General features: G+C 42.1%; 1 protein-coding gene across 4 annotated transcripts in view; it reads right to left on the bottom strand.

Annotated features, from left to right (window-relative positions):
* Positions 1-17,380, bottom strand: part of COL19A1 (collagen type XIX alpha 1 chain) — a 312,844-nt gene extending 295,464 nt beyond the window's left edge. Inside the window, exons 1-3 of one of the 4 annotated variants that reach the window (XM_070584877.1) lie at positions 16,472-16,666; positions 9,422-9,500; positions 6,382-6,508 (exon numbers count right to left, since the gene is read on the bottom strand). In XM_070584877.1, coding sequence (XP_070440978.1) covers positions 6,382-6,508; positions 9,422-9,500; positions 16,472-16,539 — 274 coding nt within the window. In that variant the 5' untranslated portion in view covers positions 16,540-16,666. Of the gene's footprint in view, positions 1-6,381; positions 6,509-9,421; positions 9,501-16,025; positions 16,667-16,928 lie in introns of those variants that run through there. The other 3 variants (XM_070584879.1, XM_070584878.1, XM_070584876.1) reach the window with 3 other exon arrangements.
* Positions 17,381-19,591: the final 2,211 nt, after the last annotated feature.

Genomic DNA, 19,591 nt, shown 5'->3' with positions numbered 1-19,591 from the left:
TTCAGAGGCTCTTGGAATGTTCCAGAATCGCAAACTTCACCACAGAAGATGCACTACTTAGGGACCCTTCATCAACAGGCCTTCTGAAAACCAAATGCATATGTTTTTGACAAACTCACGCTAAGATGTCGTTAGTGATTGTCAGACCCACTTCCCTCCTGACTCGGCTTGAGGGACCCTGGCAGCATCCAGGGCTGGAAGGAGGTTGAAAGGGGGCAAAGGAGGCAGAAAGGAAGGCTGATAGGTCAGATGCGGGTCAATTATCTGGATTTTATCTAGATAGCCTCAAAAACTACGTACTTTTCAAAAGATTTTTACCCTTCTCTCCCTCTAAAAATCAGAATCCTGAGGCCCTAAGAACAAATCATTCAAGAGGCCCATGTGAGTGTCTGTAAATCCCAGAGCCAGTGGATGGCAGAGCTGAAAGAAAGCCCAAGGTTCCTATGGTCCAACTTATTTTTCTCTGCTTTGAACATTATGTCTCAAAACCATATTCTAAACAAAATAATAGAGTACCTGTGAAATGCTCCTGATTCTGTAGTAGAAATGCATTTTGTTCCCACTCTCAGTCTGAAACATGCGCTTTAAAAAACTCGCCTTTCCCCTCGATCTCTAAATCCTGCTCTTTTCTTACCTGCTCACTTGCCCTCCTGTTGGACTGCTAAGCACTCTAGCCTGGAGATTAGATGCCATGTCTTCTGAAACATATTTGTCCTATCACAGTGCTGGTATTCTCTATACTCACTCATAGAAAGGACTGTGGATTAACAGAGTAATTACTGAAGGCATGTTGAATTCCCCCCTTCTCCTCTCAAAAAGCTAAGAAGCCCAGACCAGTCAGCATCTATAATTTAACTTTTCGTTGTTTCAACTGATTTAATACAGACAAGATTTGTGAGTGTTGCTGATGCTCATACTGAAAATGGACCCATCACTCTCTGTGGCCACAGAGGCCTCCGGCCTTAGGAAAAGCCAGGAGGTGAGGTCATTCCTTGTGCGCTACAGACACAAGGGGAAAATTAAAATTAGAGGCATCATGAAAAATAAATGTGAACGTGTTTTATTATCCTCTTTACAGTTTGTTGAGGGCTCTTAGTACGACCTGAGCTATTTATATACAACTTCACCGATGGCAGGGAAAGAAAATGTATTATTTGTCTACTGGAGATACCATTTTTATTTTAACTTTGCTAAAGTGTACACATTTCCACACATTTGAACTTAAATAACAATGTATTAAGAATACTACTGTATTACAATATCCAGTTAACTCTGAATTAAGCTTGTTGAGAGGCCTTTGGGGCAGATTTGTTACTGAAAGGTATAAATCTACAAGCCTACCCATTCACATAATACCTGGGAGGAGCCCCAGAGGGCAGGGGCTGACCATCCCCCAGAGGTCTCCCAGGGCAGTGTGTGTGGCTTTGGTGAATTTACGAGTCCAAGGCATAGCCTTGACCATGATGGCTTAGAGATCACACAGAGCACAGAGCCACTTTTCAGTAGCCTGTGCGCCTCACCTCCCCCTCCTCCTCATTGGACTCCAGTCTTGGGCCTTTCTTTCACACGCAGAGCACGCCCCTGCCTCAGGGCCTTAGCATGTGCTGCTTTCCAGGTATTCACACGCCTCCCTCTCTCACTGCCTTCCTGTCTCTGCTTAAGCGTCAGGCACGAGGGCAGCCTTCCCTGACCACGCTCTGTGATCAAACCACCGCTCCTGCCTCCACATCGTGTAGGTTGCCAAATACAGAAAATAATATCACTAGATGCCCAATTAACTTTGAAAGTCAGATAAATAATAAGAATGTTTTCAGTATTAGCATATCCCCTGCAATGTTTGGAACATATTTATACTACAAAGTACTCCTTCTTCATCTGACCACCCTCTGTGACTGGGTGCCCCGTATTTCATGTTGCAAGCCTACTCGCATGTCCAGGATCTGTGAGGCCAGACGTGATGGCAGCTCGTACTAAAGAGGGGACAGTGGAGACGGAAGAAAGGGGAAGAACTGGTACAAGGATCACCAGGACGTGACAGTTGACTGAATGTAGGGAGGAGGGAGGGGGCGGCTCAGCTGAGCAGAAGCGGAGTTTACTGAAACGATCCACGAGGGGAAGAAAACGATTTAACAAGGAGTAAATTCATCGGCGGTGAGAGAGGAGGAGTTAGAAATGTTCCCTTTGAGGTGCCATCAAGAAATTCAAATGGGGGAGTCACTGAATAGACAGAAAGGTGGGTAGGAAAGAGAGGCCCAGGCTCCTGGGGGTAAATCTGGGAGTGACTGGCAGAGCAATCATATGGAAAGCCACAGGGATGGGTGAGGTCACACAAGGAGTGAGACGAGAAGAGAGGAGGGGCTGGGACCAGCTCCCAGGAAGGGGCAACAGTCCTCGTCTCTGTCAGTTCTTCCTATTTCTTCGTATCCTTGGGAGTATACATAATCTATTACGGAATTATTATTACCCGTAAAATCCCAATTAAAATCTGTCTAGTTTCGTAGACATTCTGTTCACCACTCTCTCTTTTCTAACCTGCATTAAGAAGCATTGTTTTCTTCACCTTTAGTGACAGACTCACGACACAGCACTTGCGTCAAGAGGACGGGTGGGAAGATGAAGAGCAGCAGTTTGCCACAGATACACAACGGGTTTGCCTTCCTTTCAGAAATGGGTCAAAATAAGGGAATTTCAGAGTTTTGCATTTTTTTTTAAAAGCTAAAACAGACTTCCTATTGGACAGAGGGGGAGCACGGCTTCTCATTGCATTGTCACCAGAGGCCGTCTGGCCCCTGTACACGGCATATTTGACAGTGCCTCCAATAGGACTAGAAAGCATCCTGGGCTTGGGGAACAGCATTGGTTAACAAAAATCGGTAAAGTACATTGGACCAGAATATAACAAAACTAATATGGAAAAGTGACCAAGCAAGACAAAAAGGGAACACAGCTATTTTAACAGAGAGGTCACAGAAGCTCCCCTCCTTATTTTTTATCGGAAGCTGGTCCCCTAAAGAAGAACACCTGGTCAGGAACGACAGCCCTTATTTAATAACTGCGAGGCTTCTCTCCACTTTCAAAACTGAGGAGCCATACAGGACGCGCGTCAGGAGTCAGATGCTTACGTGGTGCCATATGAAACTCGAGGAATCCTTAAAAACACAAAATAAAACTCTCTACAGTTTTTACGACAACATACTGTCTGCTCTGAATTTCAGAGCGCAGTGTTTGTCAATGAGTAAAAGCCAAATTTCAGAAGAATGGTTTTTTCTTATAATTAATAGAAAACTAGGTTAAAAGGGTTTATGCGTATAGTTTGGGGCCTAAGTTTACAATCAATTCAATCTATTCACGTAACTTGAAACTCTACCACAAGTAAAAGAAAAATTATGATTTAAATGGCATTCTATCATTTCTCTCTTTGTTTAGTCTGGGGTTTTTTGCTGCTTTTCCTTACTCAGGTTTTCTCCTTTTTATTACTTTTGATGATAATTCAGTACTTTTGTCTTAGATCAGATTAAGGAAAGTAGAGGAAAAAGGGGAACCTTTAATTATTTGATACATAAGCTTTCATCACAGAGGAAAGTCAGGTAACTGATTAAAGAGAGTTTTGAGATGATCTACACGACCCTCATTTTTTAAAACAATTCTCTCCCCACCCTCTTTCAACAACCAAGCTGACACTGCCACATTCAAATGGAAGTTCAGCTTCGGTATGAAAATATGCAAATATGCCTTATCTCATAATTCCAACATGTAGTAACATTGATGAAAGGATATGAAATAACTGAATTCTTAATAACTCCAAGATTTTAAAATTCAAGTTGTTACTGAATCTCTCCATATTACTCTTGAATTCTGTCCCAACTAGGATAATATTCCAAGTAATCATTAAACAGACCATAGAGGCAAAGTAAAGCAATTAAAACACTCCAATTTATCCTTTGTCTATTTAGGTTTAACAGTAGACTATTGACAACTTCACAGACTCCAGAGTTGAAACCCTAGCCTCTCTCTCAGATTTGTTATATTTTATTTTTAGATGTAATCACTTCCCTCCGGTAAATGGTTAGTGACCACACTCGCAGGTCTGCACATGAGGAAACTAAAAAGGGAACCTTGCCCTGTGAATCAGACACAGTCAAGTGCCTGTCCTGGCGTGCCCAGCGTGTCATATTCTTCAATAATCCTTGTGACAGCACTGCGCTGACATGTTTAATTAATGCCACCGATACTTGAAGTTAAGCAATTTCCATGACACGATCGGTTTGTGTTGCTTCAGGAGCACCTTCTACCAAATGGCACGATAAAAGTCAACTCTGAATTTTGTCCTTTATTAATTTCCCTTCGTGCTTTACGTGACATGAATCTTGTTAGTGTTCAGATTAATTTTGAATTCACACTCAGGCGATTTTTCAGAAAGATGAATTTGGTAAATTGGACCAGTATATATGCATTTTGGTAGTCCTACACACAATACGACCTGATTAAAGAATTGAGATGTCAAAGCTACAAAAGCAAAACATCCAGGGGAATCCCAAGATAGGGAAGTTCAGTTACGCAGGATGACTAAGCTCGAGATCTTCCGTGCGGCGCTGCGCCCAGATTGACAACACGGTGCGTTACACACTGGGGGATCTGTCAGCAGCGTAGATCACATCAAGTGTTCTCATCACAGTAAAAACAAAAAAGAGTTACTAAAGGCAAAAAATAACAAAGAAAATAAGTAAAATAAAAGGAACCTGGTGGCATAAGATGCAAGACAACTAGCTGAGAAAATAAAAGAAAAAGAAATGTCAGTTAATTATCCCCAAGGTGAGATTTCCCCAAGCGTGTTCCTCAGACACGCTGCATTAGATTCACCTGGGGGCTTGCTAAAGACGTAGCTGACTGGACCCCACCGGCCTGCCCTCATCGCGGCATCTCTGAGAGTGAAACTGGGGAATCAATCCCCAGATCATTCTTGCTCGCACTGAGACTGGAAAACCATTCATGTAGCTCCTTCAGATGATTGCTATCATCGAGACCATGCATTATGCACGGCATGTGCCTAAAAACTGTCTTACTTAAGCAAAGATTCATTTTCCTTTCTAGCCAAAAACATCCTATCCTCTTAGATTAAGCGGGAAAAGGCATTACCTACCATGTCCCTTAAAAACAAGAGAAGTGAAGAAATTAGGAAGAGCAGCAATATTATCAGAATAAACCCCTGCCCGAAGCATTTCTTTTTGCCATGAGGTACTCCTGACTTTTATTTCTCACTAAAGAAAGTGTTCCCCTCAAAAGTACGACAGCCACAGGATGTCATCTATACAATGGTAGAATATTCAAACCGTCACATGAATTCTTTCAGGAAATGTACTCCTGCCAAACTAGTAAGAAATCATAAACACAAAACCTTCTGAGAGACTAAGATGTGTTATATCTTTATAGGAGACTGGTTTTATTTTATGAGCATTTTAAACTCAAAATTCTCTATTAGAGTGTGTTTATACCTGTTTAGCAAAAATTAGTAAAGCCATATTCAAAAGGATAAGCACAATAAAACTCACAGTCTCAGAATACATCATCACATGTGACCATCGTCAGAAGACGTCACATGGAACCCTTTGCACCGAAGGAGGGTCGAAGTTCCTCCCTGCTCAGCAAACGGCTTCTTCACTGTGTCTGGTCAACTCTGAATGTGACGTACACCTAGACCAGTAACTCACGCTACTCAATGTTCAAGAAAAGTCCTCCAAATTAGCCGCATAATCATTTTCAAAAATAAGAGGTGGAAATAAATGTTTCAAATTGCTTTCAAGCCCTTTGGAAATATTTATGAGGTTGATAAATTTAACAACTGCAAGTAAATATTATCTATTTAGTTCAAAAAACACTCCACCGACTGTTAATCTTTTGTTCGCCTCATCTGAGATCCTATAAAACTTACATGTAATTAAGCTGGATTCCCTTTTAAATCTCCTATTCTCCTTTTCACTTTTCCCTAATTAAGATTAGATATGTCCCTGGTTAATCCTAATTAGGGATATGTTTCCATACTTATAAGTTGAATAACTTGAATAATTCATAACTTAAAGAGGAAAGGGAGAAATATACACACAAAGAGATGCACACACATATATTTATATTTGTGAATATCAGTGAGAGAAATGAAAGGCTATGTAGACTAATATGCATATAAAAAAGGAGGTGATTTTAGAAATTCTCAATGTGCGATGTGAAGGTCACTGGGAGAAAACGGTGAATTATTATTTATTTTGTACTAGTCTATTTAATCTATGCCTCTTCAACCTTAACCAGACTTATTTTAATGATTTTTTCCAAATAATTTACAGAGTGCAAATAACATTTGGTGACAGGACAAAGAGGTGGCCTGGATACCTTGCTTGTCCCTGACCGTCACGGCAGCGGAAGCCGGGAGCAGGAGCACTGCCACCCAGAGCCAGAGCTTCAAACAGCCAGAGTGCCTCATGGTACCTCGAGACCATGTGAACGAGTGGCCACAGACCTGCAAAGAAACAAAATATCTGAATTGAGCTTTTTGTACACAGTCCTCGCCATCATTATCTCCAGAAAATCCTCATCACCAAAAAGAAAGCAATAGATTTTTACATTACATATATTTATATAATTGGATATATGATTACATATTAATTATATATAACATGTCAATATATACCTTAATGTGCATGAAAGAGCTCTGAAAATATTTTCAGATTAGTTCCCAGTTAATTATCAGTGTCAACACAGCCTCTTATAACTTAAATTTTCTCTTCTTTTAAATGCTTTTTTTAAAGCCACATCACTTACAATGATTTGTATGTATTTTTTTAAAATTCACAGTAAAACAGAAATATCATAAAATTTACCATCTTCACCATTTTTAAGTGTGCAGTTCAGTGGCATTAAGTATATTCACGTTGTTGTGTAATCATCACCACTGCCAATAACTCTTCTCATCTTGCAAAACTGAAACTCTGTACCCATTAAACAATAACCCCCATTTCTCCAACCCTCAGTCTCTGGCAACCACCATCCTACTTTGTGTCTCTATGAATTGAGTACCCCAGGTACCTCATATAAGTGAAATCATACAGTATTTGTCCTTTTGTGACTTTATTTAATTTAGCATAATGTCCTCAAGATTCATCCATGTTGCAGCATGTCAGAATTTCCTTCCTTTCTTTTTTTTTTCTGAAGAAGATTCACTCCAAGCTAACGTCTGTTGCCAAACTTCCTCTTTTTTTTGTTTGAGAAAGATCAGCCCTGAGCTAACATCTATGCCAATCTTCTTCTACTTTGTATGTGGGTCACCGCCACAGCATGGCTGATGAGTGGTATAGGTCCACATCTGGGATCTGAACCCACAAACCCAGGCTGCCAAAGCAGAGTGTGCCAAACTTGACCACTACACCACAGGGCTGGCTCCTCCTTCCTTTTTAAGGGTGAATAATATTCCACTATATGTGTAGACCATATTTTTTTTTGCCCATTTATCCATTGACAGACACTTGGGTTGCTCCCATCTTTTAGCTATTGTGAATAATGCTGCTCTGAACATGAATGTACAAATATCTGTTCAAGTCAGTGCTTTCAATTATCTTGGACGCATACCCAGAAATGGAATTTCTGGATCATATGATAATTCTATTTCTAATTTTTGGAGGAACTTCCATACTGTTTTCCATAGCAGCCGCATCATTTTACATTCCCACCAACAAAAGCATAACAGTTCCAATTTCTCCACATCCTCATCAATATTATTTTCTGTTTTTGTTATTTTAGAGCAGCCATCCTAATGAGTGTGAGATGGTATTTCACTGTGGTTTTGATTTGCATTTCTCTAAGGATTAGGGATGTTGAGCATCTTTTCATGTGATTATTAGCCATTTGTATATTTTCTTTGGAGAAATGTCTATTTAAATTCTTTGCCCATTCTTTAATCTGGTTGTTTGTTTTCTTGTTGTTGAGTTACATGAGTTCTTTATATATTCTGGATATTAACTCCTTATCAGATGTATGATTTGCAAATATTTTCTTCCATGTTGGGAGTTGCCTTTTCACTCTATCGGTTGTGTCCTTTGCTGCACAAAAGTTTTTGATTTTTAGGTAGTCTAATTTATCTATTTTTTTTCTTTTGTTGCCTGTTCTTTTGGTGTCATATACAATTATTTATATTTTTAAAATATAAACTTATTATTCACAATTCTACTTTTTCTGCTGAATATTAGTTTTACATATTTTGGCTTAACCAACATCATTACATTTTCTATAAACTTAACTATGTTGTTACTGGTTTGAATAATTGCTGCTACTAGAGTGATTACTGCACAAGTGACAAGTAACCTTTCCTTCTATTTAAAGAGAAAAATGGATGTATGCAATGCCTGCCTCACCTGAGCCTGCCCTGGGCATCGTATTTCATATTAATGTATTACTCCCATGATCGTTTGTCTTTCTGAACGTGGGCTACTACTCTACAGGTATTACAATAAAAGATTTAGCAAATAGAATCCTCGTAATGGAAAACTTAAACATTACCTTAATTTACTATAATGAAGTAACCAACATGGAAATTGATTGCAAGTAAAAATATAGTGGCTCCCTCAGCGTATTTGACAACTGTGGTATTATTAGAATAGCTATTCTAAGAGCTCTAAATATGCAAATATTATTATAGTTTTTATTTGCTATCATTCAAAGTTTACTCAAGAGTCAAATATAAAAGAATCCACCATATCAATGCCTAAATGTTGTCAATAGACATTCTTAGAAAAAAACTAAAGCTATCATCTTTGGTATTCTGCGTGTGCCAAATACCCTAAGATTAGTATTTTAAAACTAATTCAAGATTTTAGATATTTCTGGATGAATAGCTGGAAGCAGCAATTGCAATATTAAAACCGTATGTGCAGTTCTAAACATCAAACAGCTGGTTTTATGCCTTATTTCTTTTGAACTCTCTCATCTAGATAAAGCCCTAATCCTCATATGACTTTGCAAACTTATCCTACCTATTATGTCAAGTCAGTTGGTAACTGTTAAAACAATTAACACTATTTCAAATTAATGAACTCACAAATATTGATCTAACTTTCAGAGAGATCCTCGGTTGTCTGCATTTTTACCCAAAGTGATCTTTATTATTTGATAAATTAGCAGGGTAGTTTAGTCGTTAAAACCAAGGGTTCATGTCTGGGCTCTGCTCCTTATGAACAAGTTATGCAACTTTCCTAAGCCTTCATTTATTCACTTGAAATTGGGACTAATAGTAGCAATAAATTATTTAATACCTGGAAAGAGTGTAGTAGAGGGTCTTGAACACAGTAAGTGTTCAAAAACAGTACCTATTATAATTGTTTGATCTGCATATTCATAAATAATAATTAGTAAAAATTCACAATTATATTTATCTCCTCACCTGAGGTTGATATTGATATTTGCAGAATAGAGAAGTGCCAAAGCATCCTAGAAATATATGTTCACTGAAGCTTTGGTCCCTGTTACAGCAACAAAGAACCAGAGAGTGATATGCCATAAGTACATGAATTCAACCTTGACGTCTTCTATCTCTTTGAGCCACTCAGAGGATGATAGCACTTAGCTCCAAGCTCACTTATCCAGAACGTTTGAAGAATAAGATGTTATGGTTAGTCGACTAAACGTTCCAGTTAGCAAAGAACTGCCATTCCACCACTCCACTGAAATGTCTCTAGCCAAGTTCAGCAAGAACTTGAAAGAATCCTTTTCTCTCCCCGTCTAATTCAACTCCCAGTGGCATTTCCAGTAGCTAACCACTCCCTCCTTCTTGAAACCTTCACTCTCATTGGCTTTCCTGCCTTCACACTCCCTGGGATTTCTTTCTAAACCCCCTTCTCAGATCTGTTTTCCACCTGATTTCTAGTTGGGATCTGTGGCCCTCCTCTCCTATCTCTTTATGATGTCTCCCTATGTGATTTCGCCATTCTCTTGGCTTTAAATGAAATCTGTCAGACGGTGGATCTAAAATTTACACTCCAGTCCAGTCCTCTTCTCTGAACTTTAGACTTTGTATCCAGCCCCCTACTCAATATTCCCTGTTAGATGTCACACTAGCATCTATATCTTAATACAAATTAAATGCTTGATTCTTAACCACAACTTGTTCTTCTCATGCTCCTCCCAGTCTCAATAAACAGCACCCATTAAAATGCTCAAACCAGAAACCTAAGCACCACATTGATTCTTCTGTCTTCCTCATCACCATCTCCCACATCCAAACCATCAACAAGTCATCTCAGGGTTGCCCCAAACACATCTCAAATCCCTCGATTGCTCCCCACTCCCCTGCCGGTAAGGATATGAAAAATATTGGTCACACATGGCCTCATTTTCTGAAACAGAATTTCTTTTAAATATGGCATTTTATTTTAATGCTTATAATAACCTGAGAGGCAGGCATGCCTGCCCCTAATATGAGCAGGGTGTAGGGCAAGAGATCCACAGACCAAGTCTAAATGTGTGAAAGTTAAAAATAAAGCTAATAAAACTGATAAGAAAGATATGTTTTCTCCTTTTATCTTGACAAATATACCCTCATAAAGATCTGAAAGCCCAGGTCAAGTTTAGAATTGAACACAGCAGGCTCAAACAGATGAACTGGCTTCTGGCCTGGACTAAAGCTCGTCCCTCATTTTTTTCCATTCCTAGCTCCATCTGTACCAGGAGGGGCTTCACTCACACATATTGGAACATTCTAATCAATCTAAGCTCCATCCACAGCACCTGCAAACAGCCCCTCCTTGACCACCCCCTTTAGCCTACGAGTGTTCACACCAGTAGCTTGGTCTGTCCCTGTGAAGATGGGCTCAAGGAAGAGGGCCACCAGATCCTGTAGGAAGACTAAGGATCATTCAGTCAGGGAATTTCAGGATCCTGGGTAAACTTAGAAGCTTGGGCTTTGGGTGGGCAGGTTCCCTTACCTCTGTGGACTCCCAACCCTAAGAGCAAGCACATATCTAGAGCAAGACCATATGGGGCCTTCTCAACTGTAGGGCCCACAGCAGGGACCCTCCAGCCAGGGCCTAAAGATGGTACCAAAGACAGGTATCAGGTTCCTATCCCACAGGTATGAGACTTTAAAGCTCATAGAAAAGATCCAGAGCCTGGGATTCAAGTCCAGGTCTGTTTGACTAAAAAGCTTTGCTGTTACACCGTGATGCTTACTATCAGAATGTGGGACAGACCTATCACATTCTATACACTTCCTTTTCGATTTTCAGTTATTCTCTATCAAGATTCTATCCAGATGCCAGACAGTTCTTTCCAAGCACTACAAAATACCAAAGTCATAATTGTGAGTATGCCCAGCACTGGCAGTCTTGAGCAGACAACTCTGCTGGAGCCTATGAACCCTCTAAAATCACCCAGACAGACCTGCCTGTAACTGATTTCCCATTGCCATGACAACAAAGAGAGAGTGGCTGCCTGAAGGCCTGGCTCTGACCTCTACCTCTAGTCAATTATTCTCACCATCCTGGACCAACTGGAATAGTTTTGGGGACTGGTTGGGGTAAGGGAATAAAAAAAAGTCACTGTCTCTCAACTTCCTTTATCAAGCTCTTGAAATCCTATACGGTAACTATCAAAACTAAAGATATTTGAATTAGGACAGGAATTTTTAAAAATTCCTTATTAATCTGTATTTGTGTACAGAAAGCACAAAAATGTCAGAAAGGAACATTGGGAAACCTTAATCTTTCATTCCATCAGTAGGATGAGGTTCCTGCTCTGTGCCTTTGGGGATACAGCAGTCTCTGGGGTACAGCAGTGAGCCAAACAGGAGTCCCTGGTGGCACTCTGGCCAGGGAGAACAGAAGTAAACAAACAAACACATAGATTGTCTTTGAGAGACAGAGACTAAGAAGTAAAGGAGAGCAGAAGAAGTAGCTAGAATGATGGAATGTAGGCTTGCAGAGATGGTCAGGGTTCTCTCAGCACAAGCTTGTGAGCAAACCAAACCAAATCTGCCTATGGAACATGAATAAGTTTACTGTTATGCCATCTAACATTTCATAATGCTCATTTTGCATCTTTGAAATCTGGCATTAGATAAAGGGTCAGAGCATTAGATCTAGTACCGAAATAGAAAATAAGATGAAAAAGACAAGTGAAAGAAGAAGAGAAAATAGAAAGGGAATACTGGTTCTCTTTATGTAGGCTGTACAATGAGCAACACAGCATTTCAACTTTCAAAAAAGTAGGTTTGATTTGTTAAGTGACTGAAAGAACCCATGTTTTCAGAGCATTCATTACAAAGAGAAGTGCTGGGTGACTGGGTAGGGGGTCAATTTTTAAATCAAACCTTCCTGACTTCCCTCCAGTATGCCTCTGCATAACTCCACCAAGAAAATCTGGCCATACTGTTATGAAGAGACACATCTTGTAAATAAGTAAAACAACAGGTGTTACACATCTGTTCTTTAACCAATCTTTAGACTCTATCTTTAGTGAAGCTATACTAGAGTCTAGGAACTACCGGAGAAAATCAGTTGAAAAGTCATTGCCACAGAGTTAAAAATCCAAGCCAATAACAGGACAAATATCCCCAGAGTTTAGGACTAGATCTAGCATTATTGCATAATTTTATCATTGACTGTAGTAATGAAAATGAAATTAGCTTGCAGAAGTCTCTTGCAGCTTAGGCAGGGTTTCTGCCCTTGTTATATTCTACAGAAACCTCTCGACCTTCATATTTTAAGAATAGGCATCATCATTAACTTAAGAACCCAAGTCAGAAATTTCAAAATCATCTTCCATTCACTCTTCAATCCCCATATCAAATCTCTATCATAGCCTAATCTACTCTTACAATGTCTTTTGAATCCATACCAACTCTCTCCCCCTCACAAGAATTGCCTTAGTTTGTGTCCTTCTCATTTCTAATCTGGAAAAGTGTAATCGACTCCTCCCTACACTGCTTTCCTGCAGTCTTCTTCCCTTAATTCCATCTCCCTACTGCTTTAGAATTCTATTTCTGAAACAAAGACCTAACCACTTTAGTGTTCTGCCTTACTAAAGTCTCCCAGTGGCTTTTCATTGCCCACTCCTAAGGAAGGTACTCCAGTTTCTTCTAGAGTGGGGCCTCAACTCATAGGAGTCTGATGTCCTGTCCTACTACCTCCTTCCAAACAAACTCTGCTCCACCAACAATTCTCAAAACATGCCAGGTTTCTGCACATGCTGTTTTGGCTGTTGGAATGTCCTTCCAGTTCTCTCTCCATCTGGTGAACACTTACTCTGCCTTCCACATGCAGTTCAAAGGCCATGTCCTCTATGAAGTCTGCGGAACCCACAGAGTTCATTACTCACTGCCTTGGGATCCCACAGAGCTTCAGCACCACCTCTGCTTCAGCATGGTCTATATTGCGTTGCAATAACATGTGTGCATTTTGTCTCCTCTCCCTATTGAACAATTGTGGAGAAAAAATATTGGGTCTTATCATCTGGGTTTTGCTTAAGCTTGGCATTTAGCAGGTACTCATTTGATCAATTTGTAGGGTGAATAGTCTAAAGCAATACAATTGGACTAAAATTAAACAAATGAAAGGCTGGAACTGTTAAGTAATATATACAGATATGGACTTAACATTTATAGAAGGATTTGAATGAAGTATTATAGAGAAATACAGGAAAAAATCCTAAAAGAAGGCTCAGTGAACATAATTTCAGTTATTTAGTGAGACCAAAAAATAAAAAAAAATACTATTGAAGCTTCTCTCTTGCTTCACAGAAAATATTCCCTGGTTCTTAATGTTTTTGCTCCTCTAAAACTGATCGACTCCAACACATTCTCAAAGTTCCATGTTATTTCTCCTGTCACTTCCAAACTAGTGCCCACTTTCCAGGGCTCTCTACCTTCGAGTTCCCTTGAGCATGCCGAACAGACTCTCCCCATGCTCAGCTACTTATCCTATTGACTTGCCCCTCTGAACCATAGTTGTCGCCATCAGCTTTTTTGATACTATTCTCAATTTCAGCCATCACTACTGACCTACATTCTTTTGGATTTCAATTCGTTAGCTCTATTTCCACAGATATATCTATATCAATGATCCAGTGCCACTTAAAATGTTAAATATATATGTGCATTTTTCGCCAATCTATCAACTTTTCTTAATTTTTCCATTTGAAGGGCTCTGCTAGCTTTCTGATCTAAGAATCTTACAATGTAACGATTATCTTTGATTCCTCTCAAAGAGAGAGATCACATCCTTTGGGCTTCACAGCCCCTGCATCGATAAGACAGGCCTATTACTCCAGTCTTGCATTCACCATCTTCATATCAATTTCCAAACTCAATAGACAATGCCCTCACCTGATTATCTCACCATTGGCCTTGAAAATAACCCCCTAAAGAGCCCCTGCCTCTTGCCTCTCCTTTCCAGTCTCTCCTTGGCAGGTGCGATCTGCTCTCCTCATCTCAGGTTTCGCCCCAGCTTGGATTCTCATCTCAGCAGGCACATGACCGCTCACTCCCACCTCTAAGGCTTCACACACGCATTCCTTCTGGCTGGAATGCCCTCCCTCTTGCTCTCCTCTGCTAAGCCTCGTTATTCTCTGCCTCTTTAAGATACATGTCCTCAATGTAGCCTGCCTCAAATAATCCAACTCCAGTCCCATTCATTCTCTTTTTTCCAGCATCCTTTCCAGGTTATATATTAGCATCTCTCCAGCCCTGCTAGTCTACAGTCCTGTTTATTTTTCATTCTTCCTTTGAATTTGTATTTATGAGGCCAGTTAGCCATAGAAGCATGGTTTCTATCCCCATATCTTCTCCTGCCTCTAAAACTATCCACTCTGTGTCCCCACTGGGCATTTCTGCCTGCTGGAAAAATGAACTAAAATTGCAGCAGGAGAAATTCAGCTGGAGGACCAGAAAGTAGATGGAACTTTTCCATATCTGTAGACTACCACAGGCTCCCATCTGTTTTAGATGGTCTCCTTGGATGGCAAATCAAATAGAGAGATAACATCCCCGTTGTGACAGTAACCCCATTTGATTTTCTTTCACCCTTGTGCTCTTTCTCTGACCTGTTCACAGCAGGCTCGGGCTCACTCCCTGCTCTGCTGCGGCCCCTTTCCCCTCCTTTCCCAGGAAGCCCCACTTGGATGCCTTACCAGCTTGAGAGATCAGGCTGGACAGATACCTCCTGGAAGCGCCTGCCAGTTACTTTCTCCACTTTCTATCCCCAGGGAGAGAATGAATTTTCCAGCCCTGGGAAGCACCCTCCCCTTTTCCACCCCGAAGGGAGAGATTCCTCGTTAGAGATTCCCGACGGCAGTACTCAGGAAAAGGCTTTTAGGGACATTTTGCACCATCTGGACACCTAAACACCTCAGCCCCCTTGGCAGGCACACAGCAAGGGCCTCTACTTGGAGAGGGTCCTGCAGTTTTCTCCCCACGCACGAGCAAGGAGATGCTGAGACCACACATCTGTGCAGTCTGAAAAGTCTCTTACAGAATGACAGTAGCGCCTGATGTGGGCAGACTAAGGAGCACCATTGCTCTCCCCTCTTTTCTGTCGGGATGGGGGTGGGGGTGCCCTGAAGCGGTTTTATTTCGTCCCTTCTATTACCAGGCAGATATAAACTCCTGTTGAGTGTCCAGACCCCCCCCCCCCCCTTGCCATCCTGATTCTCCTCAGACTTCTCCTCCAAGCAGATGGGACCCAGGAGTCCTGCAATGAGGGTGGAAAGAGGCAGCACCACTATCTCCCTCACCCTTCCATTTCACCCCCTCAGGCTGCGGCTCCTCACCACTCTGCGGCAGCTCCTGGATGGTTCAGCTAGAACTCCACGCATTTCCAGGGTTCCACTCTGTTTTACCCCCAGCCCACTGTGCCCCGAGGCTGGCCTGTGTTCCGGTCCCCTGCTCCTCTGCACCCTGTCACTAGTCGGTGCCTCCCTGAGCCCCTGGGGCCCCTGCCGCCCGGCCTGGGCCCCAGCCCCTCGCCCCCCGACATTCCGCACGTCCCCTCCGTAACCTCCGCGGGGCCGGTCTCGGACGAGCTGCGTGCCGCCGGCGGCGGCGCCTTGGTTCCGGGCCAGCAAACTTCTCCGGGACCCCGCAGCGCCCGGGCGCGCGCCGCCGCCGCCTCCTTCTCCTCCGCCTCCTCGGGGCCGCGGGGGCGCGGGCGCGCGGGCGGCGGGGAGCGGGGCCGCGTGCCTCCAGCGCCGGGACCTTCCCGCGGGGACCGCGGGGACCACGGCGGGGACCACGGCGGGGACCACGGCGGGGACCACGGCGGGGACGCTGGGTCCGGCGGCGCGCGCGCTGCGCGGTGACCGAGGAGCCGGGCCGGCCGCTCCGGACGAGCCGGGCTGGGGGACCGGAGCCCGGGGTCCCCGCCGCGCCGCCCCGAAGCCGCCCTCGGGAGAAAGACCCGCATATCCGAATAGGTAACCCGGCCGCGCGTCGCCCGGTTTTCACCCCTGAACGGCCTCCTCGCTTCCCGGGTCACGTCTCCAGATATACCGAAAATTCAGATCTAACCGCATGGCTGTATACTGAGTTTGTTTTGCGCTTTTTCCCCCGGATATGTTTCTCTCCTGCCTTTGGCGTCTGTTCTCCCCGCATCAGCAGCGCTCACAGTTCCGCTGCGCAGACACACCGAGCGAGAAGCCCCCAGGAGCAAAGTCTAAGCATAACCGCATTAGGCGACCGTACGCGCATCCACGACACTATACGGAGCATACGGAAGCGGCCGTGACGGGCCAAACGTTTTGGTCCCATCTGCAGCTACCTCTGGGAATGCGTAATTGCAGGTGTGCACCAAAACCTCTTCCCGTGGGTGGCACAGTTTTTCCATTTTCTTGAAAAGCAGATGCACGCAAATGCCCAGAGACAAGAGCAGATGACAGGGACCCGGCGTGTGGGCGCAGCTTACCTCCGGCGTGGGCCGAGCCGCTCGCAGCGCGGGGGTCCCGGCAGGGCTGCGGCGCCGCCGACGAGTGGCCCGCGAGCGCCCGGCGAGTGGGAAGGGGACGCATCTCTGCCCTTATTAGTCTCTCCCGGTGTGACCCTCCCACTCCGCAGGACAGGACTCGGCCAACTCGCGCACAGGTTTTCCTTAATTACCACAGCGTCGCCTCGGAGCTGGGAGGATGCCTCTCGGGTTTGCGTTGTTAACAGCTTCGCGGACGGAACGCAGGCGAGATGCGGGTGCCTGGAGCTTCTCACTTCTGGTTATGAAGACGTGTCTTCAAAGTGTTGTGCCTGGTATTCATTCACAGGGAGATAATCGGCTTTTTAACACGCGCTAAAAAAAGGGTATCGTTTATGTGTCATTTTTCACTTCTGTGTTAGGAGTTTATGTCAAGGTAGTTAATGGAGAAAGGCTGCCCGCCTCCCAATCTAAGACGCTCATGTGTACAGTAGGTTCGCGTGGCTTGGTTTGTCTCACAGTCCACAAAAGCATTTTGTGATTTTAAATATAATTTCTTTCCATGGATTGCTCCTACAAATGCTGGGTTTTGAACTCCTGGGATCCCTTCGAACATGCAAAGGTCATATTTTTCTGCAGATCTCTGTGTAGGTATACATATGTGTATGTGTGTGTAGAGAAAGCATATATATATATATATTTACACACATAGAAATATATAGTAGGTATATACACATATATAGTATCTATGTATATTTGTAGGTGTATATACATATTGTTTGTGTGTGTATATATATGTGTGTGTATATATATATGAAAGAAAATAAAACCATTATAGAATTCAGAAAAGTAAGCCAGGCATTAGATAAATTGGTTTAAACATTTTTAGTTCACTATTGCCATAGTTGGGGAAATAGGATAAATTATATTAATGATTGATAATGGTGAAAATCATTAAGCTTAAAAGATACCATAAACCATAGAAATATGCTTCACATATGAGGCCTCACAGATCAGGAAGTAAGTAAAATCAGGTTGGCAAAAAATAAAAATGTTAGGGAAAATTTTAGGCAATTGCTCGTTTCCACTTCATTGAAGGGGAACTATTCAAGAGTCAACTGGTCTTCTCCATCTGTCTTTTGTCGTAATCAAAATACCTGTCTGTCATTTCAGAGTCTTTCATCTATAGTGATGCAAACCATGTTTATATGTCGGGGTTTGAAACTCCTGACGTGTTTCCGCCTTGCGTGACTTTCATCAGGACCTCTGGGCTGACTGTGGGAAGGCCAGGAGGGAGCTGGAGAGGAGGCAGGATGCTCGGTGCCTGTTTGAACAACAGGACTCCCAAACCTTCACCAGACTTCCGTGGTCATTCTCTAATTTTTTTACAATATTACCCCACTTGAATCTTTTTTCTAAGTAATAATACTTTACCTTTTAATTGCTAGTGAGTTGAAATGAAAGCATCCAGGCTTTATTTCTCCAATAGACTGTTAAATTCACCTTATTTACATTTAATTGGTACTATTTAAGGCTCTTGAGCTACCTAACAGGAAGCCCGAAATTTTTGCCTCCAATCTGTGTTTTAATACGAGTAATTCAACTTCATTTTAGCCTTATTTTTGTAGAAATTTTAATAATTTCATAATCTTTAAGATGTTTTTGAAAGTACCAAACACTGGTATATTTTTGTTTCAGTCTGCAGTTGCTCCTTTTCCTACTCACAACACTGAACTAAACAAGAGTTTGGAAGAAAGCAAGAAATGAATAAATGAAATTTGAAATTATTATTATCTATTGCTTACTTTGTTCTTGGAGACACCAACATTGCCCGATCAATAAATATTCCTGTGTTTTTCTTTCAGGAAAGGGTCCAAATCTGGGCTGGTTTTATGATCACACACTATTATATCCCTGGCTTTGTCCTTTATCTAATTCTTTTCATTGAATTTCAAAGTGACTTCAAGTAGAAAGAGCCCCTAACCAAGTGCCTTTTATTTATCTAACTAAGTACAATTATAAATGATCAGTATTCCACTTGCTTCTGAAGCCACCGCTGGTGAACGAACCTTTGAAAATACGAGAGGCATCTGACAGGACTTTGAATTCCCGCAAAGAGATTGTGGAGCTTCTAACACCTGGTTTAGCTGTATGCGTGTGTGACTTAAAAAAATTAAAAAGCTTTCAAAAACAAACTGCTCTCGATATTATGCCCTGTGGAAGACACGCTTAACTACTTTTATGCCATATGAGGGATAAATTCCATTTAATGCATTAAAAAATACTGTTCTGTATTTGTAATGCCATGCTTCCATAATTTAAATGATTTAAAATGAACATTGCACCATATTTTGATAATTGCCCCATAATAAATTTGAAGAATGTGTTCTTTCTAAGCCTCACTTCACAATCTCTTCTGTTTTAACATGGCTATTTCTTTTTCCTTTTCTTCTTTTTTCTGTACTTCTGTACTCCCAGCCACATTGCTTTGCTTTTTGCCTTTTGTAATTTCTTTCACTTTTCTTCCCCTTCATAGTTTCCATTTTCCAAGAAGAAAGAATTTCAGCATTGCCCCCAGCTAACTTCTTAGTTACCAAGCCATAAGAGTGTTCATTCTTTATTGAATTTGCAGGGCCCAGCCATACAGGACTCCCATACATGCCTGG

The sequence above is a fragment of the Equus przewalskii genome, chromosome 19 (genome assembly GCF_037783145.1).
Source record: "Equus przewalskii isolate Varuska chromosome 19, EquPr2, whole genome shotgun sequence".
Lineage (NCBI taxonomy): Eukaryota > Metazoa > Chordata > Mammalia > Perissodactyla > Equidae > Equus > Equus przewalskii.
Note: the sequence above shows the minus strand (reverse complement) of the source record. Positions and strands in the feature narration are given on the sequence as shown.